At 40.9% G+C, this 16,891-nt stretch overlaps 1 protein-coding gene across 2 annotated transcripts; it reads left to right on the forward strand.

The window, feature by feature from the left end:
- Window positions 1–610: 610 nt before the first annotated feature.
- On the forward strand, window positions 611–14,599 carry lmbr1l (limb development membrane protein 1-like). 2 transcript variants are annotated; one of them, XM_038722566.1, is made up of 17 exons: window positions 611–814; window positions 6,931–7,015; window positions 8,475–8,508; window positions 8,850–8,989; window positions 9,546–9,649; window positions 9,775–9,898; window positions 9,995–10,063; window positions 10,154–10,218; window positions 10,341–10,413; window positions 10,511–10,597; window positions 10,715–10,791; window positions 10,897–10,974; window positions 11,088–11,161; window positions 11,381–11,471; window positions 11,580–11,646; window positions 12,163–12,324; window positions 12,882–14,599. In XM_038722566.1, the coding sequence occupies exons 1-17, from the start codon at window positions 752–754 to the stop codon at window positions 12,965–12,967; spliced, it is 1,479 nt and encodes a 492-aa protein (XP_038578494.1). In that variant the 5' UTR covers window positions 611–751; the 3' UTR covers window positions 12,968–14,599. The 2 variants fall into 2 exon arrangements, with proteins under 2 accessions (XP_038578494.1, XP_038578495.1); XM_038722567.1 differs by lacking the exon at window positions 611–814 and having other exon boundaries at window positions 8,885–8,989.
- The last annotated feature ends 2,292 nt before the right edge of the window (window positions 14,600–16,891 follow it).

A 16,891-nucleotide genomic window follows, 5' to 3' on the forward strand; every position in this document is an offset into this window, starting at 1 on the left:
ACCAATTTATGGTGTAAATGTCTTTATTTATATTAAGAGAAACAGAAAATTCAGGTGACAGGCAGGTGACATTTAAAAATATAAAAATATAATGCATCTTTTTTTTATCTTAAGTTACTTTTTTTGGACATTACACATTTGTTTCTTCCATATTTAAATTGCATTGCATATTTTGCAAGCATTTTCATTTGTTATTTAAAGTTTATTCCTGCTGTTTTTCACTTTAAAAAATTAACGGGGGCAAAATCAGCCATTTCCAAAAGTGGTGGGGAAATTTCCCCAGCATCCCCAGTTTAAATGACACTTGAAATTAAATAATAATATAATAATCTTTATTTATAGAGCACTTTTCAACAACCATGATGCATGTGCACATCCCAACGTACATGGACATTGTACCATTTCATTGGCCTGTCTGGTATTTTTAGTATGTACACACACCTTTGGATATGAATAACATAAATATGATAATGACTCTCAACTATTAATTATAGCGATGATTGACAGCCACCTGTAGCGCTCTCCAGGCTTCCGCCCCTCTGTGTAGCCCCGCCCCGCCCCCACCCGACCCCTCCTCCTGCGGTTTTCTTTATATCAGAGTGTAGGAGCAGGCTAGCGCCGTCGTTTAAATGCAGCCAGGCTAGCCAGCTACACCCACGACATTTTTAAGAAGATGCCCCGTGTTTTAACTTTTTAAGCCATTTTCCCTCCAGCGCTTTTAAGCCTGAGGACACTGTTATGGTTTCGGAGAATGGAAACAGACGACGTGTCGGTTAGAGAGCAACTTTTCCACAACCGTGTCCGGGAGACTATAGTAAGTAACGTTAACCATCAACGCTGGGCTAATGGATCCGTCGGTTAATATGCATAATGAGCGTTGCTTCTAACAATACAACCAGCCACCTGATCAGTACAAGAAACTCACGGCTTTTGACTAATTAAGTGTTTGTGTCGCATTACTTAGCGATTGTTCGCCTCTCAAATTGAAGTTGTCAAAGTCTCATATTTCAGCGTTAAACAACAGTAACGTTATCCGTTACGTTTAACGTGTTAAACGGCTGTTCTGGCAGCTGAACTACTGCACAGGCGTTAAAATTGTTGCACGGATGCAGCCGGTCATTAGGTAACGTTGACCAAGTGGTGTGGTACAGGAACATGAAGGAGCTTACACAGCATCTGGGGCTTTTCTATTGAGTTTGTAGCGGCCTGGACCTCTTCTCAAATCCTCCTTTTATCTGTTCGCTAAGGTTTGGCTCACCCTGCTACATAGTTTTAGTTTAACTATACTTTTAATAGTGCATTTTGGTTGTGCCGTTCTTCCACAGTGACTTAACTCTGTTTTGTTTAACACCAATAGCTTGTTAAACTTCAGACTTGCCAGAAAGATCAGTTCAGTTTAACCTTTAACCCTAAAAAGTACAAACAGATCTAATAGCTAGTTCATTTCCTGAGATTAGAGGTATTGCTGATAACTGTAGAACCTAAGGGACAATGTCAAACTACATCTTTTCTGCTGCATATTTTAGGATCACTGGTTGACTTCTCAGTTTGTCCTGGTTTGCTCAGATGTTAATAAGAACAAAACCTAAGTCTGTAAGAGAAGATGAGCAACCCTGTGTAGCTGTAGATCAGGCCAGGAAACGGATATATGTTTGTGGTTGAATGAATAATTAATAAATTTATAATCCCCTAGGGAGACTGAGTCAGTGCAACAGCAGAGAAGAAATAATATGCTAGAAGAAATTAACTAACTAGTGAAGCCAAAATATGTTTTTCAGAGTGGACATTTACATGGAACCGCAAGAGTAACTAATGAAATCAGGGATGACTGCATGCTGTAATTAGATGGCCCCATTTCAGGTCTCTGATATTGTATCGGACACTGAGCCATCAGCATTAGTAGTTACACCTGTGCTTTTCCTGCTTTGACAAGTTTCAGCAATTCTCACATGAAAAAATGTCTATTGCTTTTCATTTGTAAAAACATCCAAAGCTGAATCATCCAAGGCAATTTTAGGGTATTTTTAAACTGACTTGGCTCGACAACACACACACTAGGTATGACAGTACAGGTGGAGCGGATTACATCCTCTAGACATATTTCGTGTACTTAATCATAGAATTAACTTTTCATGATGCAACTAATGACATGCCCACATTTATTCTAATGCCCTTATTTTGTCATTATCCCTTTCACCTAAAGACCTAATGCTATTAGTCGACACCCCCTTCTTAAGCCACTGGCTGGCCTGGAGTCTCCAGCTTACCATCTCTTCTCAGTGCAACCTCTCAGGCTGGTCAGCTGCCCCTGCATCCTTGATTATACATGGCTATAGGCCAAGCTTATCATTGATCAAATCATTTTGAGTAATAGACTATGTGGCAGCAGTGTAGACACTGTCATAGTATTCCACATAGCAAAGCACCCATCTGATAAAGACACAACACATTGAAAGATGAGATAGATACTCTAGATTGAGATAAAGCAAAGAAAGCATTGCAGAGTAAGAGAAGCATAAGCTGTGTGTTGAGTGTTACATTTTTTTACTTGAGATTTTCCAATGCCAAAATGTGTTTATGGTCATTTCTGCAGAACACCTTAAGAAGTAATGTTAATACAGATGCAGTGCAAAAATTTTAAGAGGCTAAAATTAAGCATTTTATACACTCAACGAAAGGTTCTTAGATACGCCAAAAACATGTATGCAAATCAGGTGCATTAAACGGTAATTCTTTCAAAACGATGAATAAATGAACTGATCATACCTTTTTTTTTAATTGGAAGAGACAACACCAAGTAAACCTGTAGCTCAAAATCCATACATTGTTCAGATGTGGCCCACCTAGTGTTCTTTGAATAGACAAGCAAAATAATCAGTTGATTGCAGCCAAATGTCTGTCTTCACCTGAGCTGATGCAGCCTTGTAAATCAGCTTTAGATGAGAGCATCTGGCAAGTGTGACAAGGTGGATGTAAAGTGTGTGTGTGTGAATGGTACAGCCAGGAGTGCATACCCATAGCCCGCACCCTGAGCCCAGAGGGATCAATGATCAGCAGCATAAAAGATCACGATGAGTAGAGAAATGGGACACCCAGCATCAGCATTAACATATGCTATGTAATCTATAAAAGACATTAAGACTGATTAAAACATTTGATAGTCCACTAAATTTGTGAAAAACTTTCTGTAGGAGTTTTGAGAGACATTAATGCATTGTAATGCGTTTAATCAAATTAGTCTATTACTTTATTTTTAGTTTATTTTTAAAGGAAATGCTGTTTAATGGCTTTGTTGAAGGAAAAAATGTCCTACTGCAATTTTTAAACAGCAGTAGGGCTGAAACGATTCATCCATTAATTCGATTACTATTAAGCATTGACGCAAATTCTTTGCACTGATGCTTGGTTTAATCCATATGACTATATAGCACACGGTTTCGCACGGACATTTATTACTGCCACACTTCACGCTTACACTGTGTGAACATGACACACGCAACACGCCGCCGCCGCCAAGCAAAAGCACTTCTTAAACGATGCCTCGATGAATCTGTGAAATAATCTGTAGAAGCTTCGAGTACTAAAATCACCGTTAGCTGCAGCCCTGAACAGCAAGAAGTGCAATATTTGTTGATTTGCGAAATGTGCCAAAATACCATTTTTAAATTAAATATTGTTTTGTTGCAGAGATGTCGTGGCCTACACATCATATTCTACAGACATAAATTGCCTTTGTTTGGGACAGATCACGTAACAGTCTCACCAATAATCATCATATAATGTTTTTCAGTAACAATGACACCAGTGGTGTAAAAATGATCATCCCCTCGAATATCTCGAATCATATTGCAAAATAAGTTAAAATAACTGCACTTAGATACTTTGTTCAGCCCTACTGTTATCATTCATTTTCTGTTCTCATTGACAATATTACCTCACTCATTTTCACTTGTTCCTTCCCAGAAATCTCACATTGCTAAGCCATCAAATATTGCAGGACACCTTCCAAGTAAAATAATCAAAATGTGTGACACAACACGTTGTAGCTGCCCACCTGCTTTTTGGATTAGCATGGCTTTGCCTGTGCAACATTTTTAAAGTTATTTCTGGCTGTTGAATAAATCTTGAAAAGGTCTTGCCTAATCCTTCCTCCTACTTGTAAACAGTGGGTAGTCATGCTTGGCCTAAATGTGTTTAGCTGGACAAGAGGCTAGTGGCCCCTGAAATAGCGCACTCTGCGGTGGTCCACTTGACATTTTGTAAGGGTGTGCTGCGCCGTTGCCAACCTCCCGCTCTATTTGAATTATTACAGGAACTACCAGGTGAGGCAACTTGTGAAAACATTAGAGCTTCATTGTTTTTTGCATGAATCGGCACAAAGATGTTTAGGTTACTCTGTGAATTTTAAAATGCTCTGGGTGAACTCTTCGTGCTCAACACATGCTGTATTACTTTAAACTGTCTTCTCATTGGCCTGCTATGAGCTGCCAGCTCTCAACGTTGCCGATCAGCACGTGTCCCTACATACTTTGACTGAAGGGTGTTATTCTGCCCCTCCACCTATTTCTCACCCAATTCCCTTCCTTTGTTCTCTGCTTTTCCTTTTTGTTGGATTAACTAACAATCCCCATGCCAAATTAGACTGAATTATTGACCAATTTTGTGGACTGAGCTGATTAGTTGTTATATTCAGTCCATTGTTGGACTGCTGCTAGGAAGCAACCAATGGGCATCCAACCTCACAATAAAACACTGTATTTTTCAACAGTTTGAAATAGTTTTCTAGCCATATGTGACAATGTAATGCCTAATGCAGTTACATTAGGTAGGTGTTAGAGCATGACTACAAGATGTTTTGACTTTTTTGCTTTGTTACTGTAAAAACAAGTTGGGGCTTGAGATATGATAAAGCAGAAACACTAGTTTCTGTCTGTCGACAGCTGAATTTGTCTTTTGGAGCTTGTCAACACTGATGTGCACAGATGACACACAACTGCTCGTATGTTCTGTTATTTTTCTTTTACTAGATTGTTTTCGTTCCAAAGTGGGTCACCATCTTGCATCTCCTGGAAAGAGGGGTGTATGCCCATTCCCCAACCCCATTTGTTATTGTACCATGTGTCCATATGTCCCAGTGTGTCATTTTAAAATGCCCTTTTGTTAGGAATTTAGAATATAGAAACACAATAAATGCACACTGTCTCACTATGAATAGTTTTGTCGTTGCCTTCTACTATTCTGGGATATATTACTGTTCACAGTACATGCATTGGACTATATGACTGTAACATAGCTTTCATGGAAACCTGAAAGAATGAATTTCAAGGAACTTATTATGCTCATGTTAGCATCCTTTTTAAGAAACTGGTTTGGCACCTGTTAGCATGTTAGCATTTCTGTCATTCTCCAGATAGTCCCTCTTTTTGTGTTGCTGGTGTTAACCTCAGAGACAAACTTCTACATCCTGCTTCCTCTGAGCTGCCATGTGGAAATGTTTGGATCAGTGCTTGTGATCTGGCAACGTCATATCATTCGTCAGTCCAACACTTTGGTGCGCTGTATCTCCATTGTTGAATGTATTGACACTTATTACAGACATTTAGTACGCAGCAGCTGAATCCTGACGACGTTAGGGACCCTGTGATTTATTATTTTTTTTTTTTATTCAACACCACCAGCAGGGCAGATTTTCCACTTGACCTAGATTTAGGTTCATGATTGGATACTTCTAAAACGATGACAAATTGCTGGGGGGGGGGGGGTTTGTCCAGTATTGGTAATAAAATAGTAAAATTGTCTCTAATATTTATCTCTGGAATAGCTTTGTTTTCTCGTGAGAAATAAGCATTTTACAGCCTTAGTGGGTAGGATGCATGTTGGATAGTTAGGGGATTGTTTGCTTAGAAAGGCACCTGTGTCAGACTTAAACGCTAACATGGTTAGTTTTAATTTCCACCTATTCATAGTACCTAATATGCTGTGGCAGAGAGGAGTGTATGCACCCTCTATGATGTAGCTCTCATTCTTGAACCACAAGTTTAGCATTGTATACAGTTGTGTTTGGTATGCATCTGTCAGCTTGCTTGCTATAACCTTTTTTTTTTTTTTTTATCCTGACACGCGCATGCAGTTGTCATATTTGAGTGTGTCTGAGCAAAGCAAGTCTTGAGCAATGACTAGGTGTTTGCAGATTGTCCACTCTGCAGCATGGAGTAGACAGGGTTTGAGTTCATCTGAAGGATGTGGAGATGCATTTTCGTTATGTGGTTCTTTGTATTTAAGTTTCATTATAGCAACTGTTCTGATGTTTTGTGTAACGGTCGTACACACGATTTACTTCAGTCATTGCTGTAAAATGTTAAGAGCTTTGCCAGACAACAGATTGCTCAACATAGGTTTAGCCTAAATTTGTTGGCAGATCCAGTAAAATGTCTGACAATGATCTTTACAGGCAGTATGGGGGCAGTATCTGTCACACTGGTATTAACCCTTCTTTATTTTACTCCCCCTAATCCTTCCTAGTTTATCACTGTCACCCATTTCACTCCATTGTTGGAATAAAGTGGTAATCTTCAGACTCCATCTGTCTCTCTTGGCGCCTTGGCAAAATGATAAATGATTTTTGGCTGTTTGCATTTGTAGCAATACATAACCTGTTTTTGTTTTCTTGCTGCACAGAACAAAACAGAATATTCTATGAGGAACAAATATGTTGCAGCTGCGACTGTATGCTTGCTCTCCCCTCTTCTCCCTATGCCTTCTCTGTCACTTCCGGATGTTTTTGATATCTGTACTGCACACCCACCCCCACTTTTAAAGCCTATCACATGTGTTGCTCATCAGTAGTACTGGACAGAACAGGACAGTTTGTTTTACAAGGCTGCACTTTCTTGATAAAATGAATAAAATTCCTGTCCGTCTCTTTTGCAGATTTGTGTACTCCTGTTTACATGCCTTTACATGGTGTCCTACCTCATACTTACTCACTTCAAGAAGACAGCAGAGTTTGTCACAGGTGAGTTTATAAAAAAAAAAAAAAAAAAAAGTCACACTCTCCTGGATGTAAATATGAGCAACGCATAAAGAGAGATTTTCATCAAAGGCTTATGGAGAATTGCCGGGAGGAGAATTGATGATGTTGACAAGCATACTGATTACATTAGTGTTTTGGAATTTTTGTTCCTCCACAGAATATGCAGACCCCACTTTTCAAACAAGCACAAGTGTTTTGTTTGGACACTACACGTTCTTACGTTACATGATTACGCACTGCCAGGATTGCAAATTTCAACCCAAGGCTCGTGACCTTAGCTGGAGCAGTCCAGAGGTGCAGAAGGCTTGTTATGTAACCACTTTTTCATGCACCATCCCTGTGGGTCAGGGTGGTGGTGAGGGAAGGTGAAGAATGTTGTTAGAAGATAAACATAGGTGTACTTTTGAGTCGTAGCTTAAGGCCCTTCTATCTGGACGAAAACATCTCGATGAGATCTGTTTTTCAACAAGCATTGACTTTTAGTTTTGACAGAAACATCTGTTTTTAGTCAACAAAGTATTGACATTTAACGACTTCATAGCTGACAAACTACCATTTTAGAAAAGTGCAACATACTTCATGCACTTGGATCTACAATATGTTCTGTTATTAAAACAAAAGAAATTGGCTGAAGCAAGCATCCAATAACTTGCTTCTATTGAAAGCAGATGTAGGATGTCCAACTATCCAGGCCCCTCTGCGCTTCTGTGGCTGGGCTAGGTTGGAACCTGGGGGATAGCCAGGTTTTTTTTTTTTGTTTTGTTTTTTGTTTGTGTTTTATTTGCCCTTTTTCTTTTTAGCTTGCTTGGGGTTGGTGGGTCTGCTATGCATTAGCCCACTGTTGAAGATGTTGTTGTATCACCAACCGCAGAACAGTTGTGCCCTGTAGCTAAATAACGATTGTGCAATACCTATCAGAGTTGTTTTTGACAGCAAGGAACCACGAACTGGTTTTCACTCCTTAGGTTTATTAAACAGCTGTGCCACAAATTGCACAGAATGAAGCAGTTTCATGTACTGTGGTTTAGCATGTTGCATGATTCTTAGCAGGATTTTTTTGAATGTTCCAGTTTTTACTAGTCTTGGTCTTGCTTGAACAGAATGTTCCTAACATGCTCATCCCTAACTCGCTCCCCACTTTGAGGCCAGTGATGTTTTTCATCCTGGTGTGGACTGATTTCTATTACAGCTTATACCTATTTATCTAATGTGTATACAGTACATACACAAACTGTCTGGGACTAACATTTCAGCACCTTATCTGACTACAATCAGATTGGCCTGTGTTTAAGCCTTTCTCCGTTCTAAAGTTATAGAAAAGAAGTTGGTTATGTTTGTGGCAACTTACCCTTGTTAAGATAAGATTAGATACTAAAAACAAATAGAAGTCTGAATCACTTATGTAATAGATTTAATCCTACTTGTTTCTCTCCTGTTTCAGATGATATTGAGGATGCCACCGTCAACAAAATTGCGTAAGTGAAAAACTCTAATGATTAACTGACCACAGCAATCTGTACTCACTCACTTGGATTAGTGTCAGTGTGAATGATTTAGCAGATACCTTTGTAACTGTGACGTGTAGTGGCAAGAGGCCATTTGGCTGTAGATTTATTGCGCCTGTGTGTTCATGTGGTCGTTGGTCGGGACGGGGGCACATCTGTGTCACTCTGCCCTTTTGTCCCTACACGCTGTCACTGTATTAACCTTATCCCAGGGCAATCCAGCCTTTTCACCTAGGCTGTGCTGTTGGGCTGAGACACACAGTGCACAAACACGCATGCAACCTCACTCGCAGTCTTTCTCCTCCTCCCAGGCTGTGGTTGTGTACATTCACTCTGTCCGTTGCAGTGTGTGCTGTGCTCCTTCTCCCCATCTCCATTCTGTCCAATGAAGTGCTGCTCACCTTCCCACAGAGCTACTACATGCAGTGGCTCAATGGATCTCTTATCCACGGTACATCTTGTTTTTGTTAGTCGACAACACTGAACAGTTGGTAATTGTAGAAACCTGTCAAACAGAGGGCATTTCTGTTTTAAACTGGATCAACCACCAAAATCAATACACTACAGGCATGTGTGCAAACAGATTATTATTATGGGAAGAGTGGCTGTGACCTAGCTGTGTGCATTATATGGTTAAAAGATCTCGGTCAAGCCCTCCAAGCCCAATACCGGGGGGGGGGGGGGGGGGGGTTTCAATTGAGCAACTAATATGTAAAGTGTATATATTCATGAATCCCAATGGTAAACCATGCCTGTAGTGGGTTTTTTTTTTTTTTTTAATGATCTCAGTTTTTCACTTAAAAAAAAAAAAAAAAAAAAAAAAGAAGCTTTTTAAATTGAGCACATGTGACTTGGTTGCCAGTCTTGTCAGTCTAAACTGCTTGGCAGAACTATATCTCACAGTGGTTGACAGTGGTACTGCCAACATGGTTGACTGCAGGTTTAACCCGAATGAATGATGGCACTGAAAACTAACATCTGGAACATCTCTCTTCCTCTCGTGTCAGGCTTGTGGAACCTAGTCTTCCTTTTCTCCAATTTGTCCCTGGTCTTCCTCATGCCCTTTGCCTACTTCTTCACAGAGTCTGAGGGATTTGCAGGGTCCAAAAAGGTACAGGTTTTGGCATTCCCTCACAAATAACTCCTCTGGCCTCCAAAACCATTTAAAGACTTTGATCTAAATTGACAGCATGGGTGTGCGCACCCCGTTGATCAGAGTATCTGTTGTTTGTGTAGGGGGTTATGGCCCGAGTGTATGAAGCTGTTGTGCTGCTATTGCTGCTGGCTCTGCTTGTGCTGGGCATGGTGTGGGTGGCATCAGCACTCCTACATGACAACATAGCCAGGAAGAGCCTCTACGGTGAGTCATATGCATTATATCTGAAGATCCCCCAGTGACAACTGGTTTTACAGCTTTTTAATACAGTTGCTTCTACTCTGCTCCTCTGAATTTCAGACCTGTGGGAGTATTACCTTCCCTACCTGTACTCGGGCATCTCTCTGGTGGGAGTGTTGCTGCTTTTGTGTAAGTATATCTCAATCACAAATATTTTTAGTGCTAAAACACTGTGGCATATGACACTTGCATATCACCATCTGTGTCTCTTCTCTTCAGTGTGCACTCCTTTTGGTTTGTCCCGAATGTTCAGTGTAACTGGCAGCCTGTTGGTCAAACCAAGGGTGAGTCTCAGACACACCGACTAAAGTAAAACACTTTACATAGAGTAGCCTTCACATTAACAGTTGTCATATGGCTGTGAAATGTAGTTTCCGAATTGATTGACGTCTCTTATCCCCCTCAGCTGTTGGAAGATGTAGAAGATACTTTGAGCTGCACCACATTTGAGGAAGACTCGCTCTCCAGGAAACTGAACTGTGAGTGCGTCACCATGAGCACACTCCTTTGCCTTTTTTTTCGATTATTCAATTTAAAGCTGACTTGACTTTTTTCTGTATCATGTGTTTTTTGAAGATGGCAGTACGTCATGCTGGGTCAAGCTGAAAATGGAGGTGATGAAAAAGGAGTACCAAACAGTCCAGAGCAAGCGCATCGCCCTAGGTAAAATTAACTGAACAAGCTGCTCTCTGCTGGGCTTCTTGCAAATTAATGACATTGTACACTCCTTTTTTAATGTTTCTCTTCTTTTTTTTTTTTTTCTTCTTGCTTTCCTTGCAGAAATGCGTAGGAAAGCGTCCCCATGGCAGCGGAACTTGGGCTATCCACTGGCCATGCTTGTGCTCCTCGCACTGACTGTACATGCTTATTTATTCATATATTCTCACAGGCTGCTTTAACTCATTTATGGACACAGATGGTGGTTTTAAATGGTTTTAGAATTACTGTTCATGTCTCCTCAGGTGATGTGTGTACTCATGGTCTGTTTCAATGTGTTGGAGTTGCTTCTGGATGAGACGGCTATGCCCAGAGGAATGGAGGTGAGGATTTAGCCAGAAGGAACTTGTGAATATTTCATGCTTGGTGGGCAGCAGCCAGTCATCTGACTGTATACTGACAATTGTGGGTTGTTGTTTTTTTGTGTGTGTTTAAGGACCCTCACCTGGGAATGGCCTCCTTCTCCATGTTCGGCTCACTGGGCGCTGCTGTTCAAGTAGTCCTTATCCTGTATCCTCTTATCCCATTCACCTATGAGTGTGCGCACACAGTTAACTCGCCATGTCCATTTGGCTCTGACTCAGCCACTTACAGACTGTCTGTGGTATTTGACCAGTGTGTGAGCGTTGACTCATGCTGTTAAATTCATATGCTAAAAGAATGGTGATAATTTACTTTAAAGTTCTGTAAGTATCGTCTTTCCACTGTTGTCCTTAAAATAAATCTCAGCTATCTGATGGTATCCTCAGTGGTGGGTTTCTATAGCTCTCCTCTCTTCACTGGCCTCCTGCCTCGTGCACAGGATACCAACCTCACACAGGTGTCTGACAGCTGACCTTTACATGCACCGTGTCTGACAGTGATACTGGAAGCTAGTGATGTTCTGTGTGTACACCTTTATAGTAACATTAATTTCTGTTGATTTCAGATAATTGCAAACTGCGTTTCACTGCTCATCCTGAGCTCAGCACTGCCGTTGTTTTCACGCACACTTGGTAAGGACATATGACGATGAAACATTCTTCCTGAAAATCCGGCAGCATTTAGCAAAAACTACTGCCGTTACCCAGTTCCACACTACACATTAATGCTTAGCAGGTTTTGATAATGTTCACAGTGAAAAGTTTAAAAAAAAAAAAAAAGTGAGTGGACTGTCTTGCACTATTGTCCCGCAATGCACAAATGAAAGTAAGCTACTTACAGCTGCAAAACATAAAACAGAAATTGTGTCTGGTAAGAGACTTCTAAGAAGATCATGGAAAACATAACAACATGGTATTAAATCTGTGGGAAAAGTCATCTTTTTTTAAATTTGCATAGATTTCTTGTATAGTATACTTTGACAATTGGTATGTAACAAATATTGTGGAAAAGTAGTATGTAGTCAGTATTTTACTTCCAGTTTTAGTAATGCCCACAAGAGGGCGTTTGCTTGCCACAAATACCGTAGCTGCAGGTGAGGCCAGACTTGAGTTCATTCAATTTCTTTTGCTTCTGTTCCATTGTGTTAGGGATCACCCGCTTCGATCTACTGGGAGACTTTGGTCGCTATAACTGGCTTGGGAACTTCTACATTGTCTTCCTGTACAACATGCTGTTTGCTGGTCTCACTTCTGCCTCGCTGATCAAGACAGTCACCTGGGCAGTACAGAGAGAGCTTATCCGTGCTTTTGGTTAGTCTTTCATGTTGTTTTTATGAAGCAACTTGAAAGTACTATGTCTGCATATACTCTTGTATCACATGTCCTTGTGTGGTTGAGTTTTGCTGCAATTCATTGCACTTGGGTAGCTGTGTCATAAGTTTTCCCACCTTTGGCCCCATTTCCCTATGGGCTGGTCTCTCTTCCTCAGATAGAAAGAATACAATTCTTTCAGGAAAGTGTAAAAGGGACAAGAGGAGAGTCAGGTTTCCTTGGGGACCTTGAGGCACACCGCCCTAGACCCCTCACAGCACACACACCCTCTACCCCTCCATCCAACACAAATAAACGCTCAGAGCATGGACACGCCAAACACACACGCAATCCCCTTCCTCACTGTACCGATAGCATCTCTGCACCATGGCAGCTCTCCTGCATTTTCCTATTGCCTCCCAACTCACTTTTGTTCTGTGATTAATAGACTTTATTTTCCCCCAAATCACTATTTTTCTTAGCTTTACAAGTTTAGTGCTCCACCTTGTGATTGTGTGTGATGTTATAACTTATGTTTTTTTTTTTTCTCTTTTCAGGTCTCCACAGACTGCCTTTAACTGTGTCACGCTCTACCGTCCCTTTCAGACTCCTCTTGGCCAGTGGACTTTCGAAAATCCAGTGACTTTTTCTTGCCTTTCCTAACCTTTAGAAACTGAGCCAATTCAAATGTTGCACCTATTGGATTAAAGACATTTGCAATTCAGTCCCTTTGCCGGTGGGTACATGGGTCGGGTGACCAGTCTGTTTGCTGCGCAGTGGGAGCTCTGCTTGTGTTTACTGACCAATATATCAGGGTTCAATTTTGACTGCAAGGACAAGTATTAGCACAAGCTGTTAGCTGAGTCATGGTTACAACTGGAACAAGGGCAAAACGGATTTAAGCCATGTTAGCAACCCTGCCATAGTGGACAGTGACCCCCCCCCAAACCTGGTGCCTGACAAAAAGAGGATCATGTGGATTACCGTTGCTCTGACACATGTGAAAGTCAGCAGAATTATTTTGAAATATTACATTGTAACTGTGACATAATTTCCTCTTCCTGCTCTAGGTCAACGGAGTGCTCTCTCTTTCTCCTTGGTTTCCCCACGCTTTCCCTTCTTAGGTTGTACCACTATTTTAAGATTGGGAATCTTACTTCCATGTGTTTGGTGGCCCAGGCAGCACCAGTGTTATGTTGGTTAATGAGAGGAAGTTATTATTGGGAGCAAATGGGACTCGGAGTACCTTGACTATCTAAGGATCCGCAGGTTACTCAGGGAATCTGAGACTGAGGTAATAGTCTCAGTGTTGGAGCTCTTTTACAACCCCAGTTTACTAGTAGAACATTAAGAACATTGTCTGTGGCAATTTTACCAAGAACAAGGATTATTATTTTTTTTTTCTCTTGTACGTGACAGTAAGCTAACAGTCTGACTACTCCTATTGATTTACAAAAATACACTAAAAAGAAAGCTTTACACTGTCTTATGCAAGACTTTTGAATGCCAATGTGACACTCACTTGGAACTTTTGCCTTTGACCAATCAAACTGTGAATTAAGAATTTGTGTGGCGAAGTGCAATATTGTATAAATAAAAGTACACTCTTTTAAAAATTTTACCAAAAGTAATTTGTAAATTTTCTGTATGCTTTCTGTTAATTTTCTGTGAAGTCCCCCCCCCCCCCCTCCCCAAATCATCTTTGATATTAAGTGAATGCTTAGAGTAGTTTCAGAATGTTTTTATAAGAAGCAAATGCAATATTTTCCAATGTCAGTTTTTGTATTTTGATAACCTAGATTCAATTACGTTCATCAGCTGTGTGATATAACCCTCAATGTGTTGGTGACATGGTTTGCCTTCTCTGCTGTATCAGCAGATTATTAGTTGTTGGTTTGACCAGCAGGGGACAGTATCTCTCAAACCAGACACCAGCCACTGTGTTGCGTGTGAATCTGTCTTTTTGGTTAGTTATTATATGTATTATATATATGGAGCACTCTTGAGGTTTACTCATTTCACTTTATATGGGAATTTTCACTTGTCTTTTTGGGAACATAATATTTATGGGCAGTTTGGGATCTATATTTCACACGTTGACTGAGGATTTTGACAGTTAACAATGATGAATGTGAGACAAAAAAAATTTGAGTTCTCAAAGATGACAAATATTGTGTTTACTTTTGAAATGCTTGAATGTTTCAGATTTTTCTGAACTGAATTTTAACCATTGTTTTATGAGCAGTAAGCAATAAAAATCGCTCATGGTTTTTAACTTGTGTCTTTTTGGGTGAGTTGACTTATACTGTAAACTGTTTGATGCTGTTACATTTCATAAAATGTATCTTACATTGTGACTGATCTGTGGTGTGGGGGGGGGGGGGGGGTGTGAGTGACTGGTGAGGGCGCCTGTCCCGACATCCCTCCACCCTTTTGTTGCACTTCTTTAATCAGCAGCAGAAGAAAGCTGTATTTTGGCCTGTCTGTCAGCAGTGTTCAGCCACGACGCCACTACAGCCATAGCCCACGCTTTCCCTGCTCCGATGCAACTGCCAGATTAAAAACCCTGCAAATCAGGAGCAGAAGTGATGTTCATTCACTCCTTCACGTCCCCACCACCCACCCACCTCTCTTCCATCCCTTTTCCCTGCCTATTGTTCATTTCCTCACCTCATTTTTCTGAAGTCAGTTCAAGAGAACCCCGGCTCTGATTAATTTCTCCCTCTTGATTTTGTTTGCATTTCTTGTTTTGTTTTGTTGGATGTTTTAATTAAGCTTATTTGGTTTAGGGTTTGTTTTCCGCTGCGTTTCCTTTTCTAAGAGGAAATGAACTCAAATGTGGCCCTAACATTACTTGCACATCTGGAGACTGGTTATCCTCTAAGGAAGTGACACATAAGCCAGATATAAGGTGTGTGTGAACGAGAGAGTGTGAGTGGTTAGTGCATTATCGGTGTGGCTTAAAAGAAAGAATAGTTTGTTCAATGTGATTTAAAAACCCCCAAAACAGACTGATACTGATCACCTGAGGTCAAGAGATGGTGATTCTGATGGCCAAAATCTATTCAAGAATTGCAATTTACAGTCATTAATTCACTATATTCCTTGGGAAGGATATTTAGGACAATAATAATGTGTTGCTGAATGATGCTCATGTTGTAAACCGTTCCTTTAGGGGAAAAATATAAAAATGTTTCACATATGCTAATAAGACCTATCGTCCAACAACTGCTACTGAAATACTGTCTGGACACTGCACTGTTACAGAGAAACGGTGAACAGTTTCTGCCAGTGGCGCTACAGGTTTTTGGGGGAGCTTATTAGAGAACAACTACAGTAAACAGGATATTATTATTTATTATATATATATTTTTCTCTATAGACATTGTAGACACACGCAATGAAACAACCTATTCATATCACTTAACCTTGGATTTATTTGGGGAAACGCTAGGATAGCACCTCTCCCTGCAGCAATATATAAAGGTTGATAGCAGTGCAATCAAAGTGTCCCAGCAGTCCCATTGGGTAACACACTCTGTTGGACTAGTTGTCGGGCATATCAGGGACAAGGCGGGAGACGGGCAGCTTGCAATAGGATGAGATAGGCTATCTTTATTGTCAAAACATAAGAATGAAGGGGGGGGTGCAGATTAGCTTTCCTGACAGTCGGACGTTTGAAGTTGATGCCAAAGTGCATTAGGGGCTGTTATTCCCTCGTTTGTACGCTTGCAAATAAAGGACCACTTGCAGGAAAAGGCGAGACTTGCTCACTAATCAACTGATAATGGGTCACTCTGTCCATTTGCCATAGCTGCCCGCCATCCTGCGTGCACACTCACAGCACACTTGCTTGACACAGTTGACTGGCACTGGCCTTTGTTTCATTGGGTAACTTAGGGTGCATGGTTTGATGTGGATTTTCAGGAATTGATTTAATTCAATTAAATTCAATAGATATATCTTTATGGATATACTGTGTAATCTATACAATTTAAATTATCTAATTTTAGGGCCAAGTTCATAAAACAAGGTATAGCATCATACCTGACCTTTAACCTGCATGGCTAGGGCGAGGAAGTCCCACCCTTCTCAGTCTATTGTCCACTTCAGTGCAGCATCGCCTCAACCTAAGCTCACTTGTGCTCTTTTTCAAGGGACAAGTCAAGGGCTGAGCAAAGCAACTTAAAACCTGGACTTCACGTACACGTTTTACATCTCTGTGTGTGGTACACCTGACTTCATCACATGACACATGCAGCGATAGGTGTACTCTTAAAGGTGAAGCATGACCGGCAACTACCAAGACAAAGATACAATACATAAGCCAAGAATCATCCAGTGTGTGCAGCCACATCAGAATGCACCACCCTGCCTCTTCCTGCGCTGATAATGTGGTGAGAGACAGTGGAATGGGCGGTGCAGTGGTGGGCAGAGAGAAAGGATGTGTGTGTGTGTGTGTGTGTGTGTGTGTGCTTGGGAGAGACGAGGGAGGTGGTTAGGTGTCAGTTCCTTGAACCCCCCGCCCCCATCTAACGGCCTCCATCTGAGGAAGTGGATCCTGCGG

The sequence above is a fragment of the Micropterus salmoides genome, unplaced genomic scaffold (genome assembly GCF_014851395.1).
Source record: "Micropterus salmoides isolate LMB-PRFRI ecotype aquatic unplaced genomic scaffold, ASM1485139v1 Ms_hic_scaffold_16, whole genome shotgun sequence".
In the NCBI taxonomy this organism is placed as follows: Eukaryota; Metazoa; Chordata; class Actinopteri; order Centrarchiformes; family Centrarchidae; genus Micropterus; species Micropterus salmoides.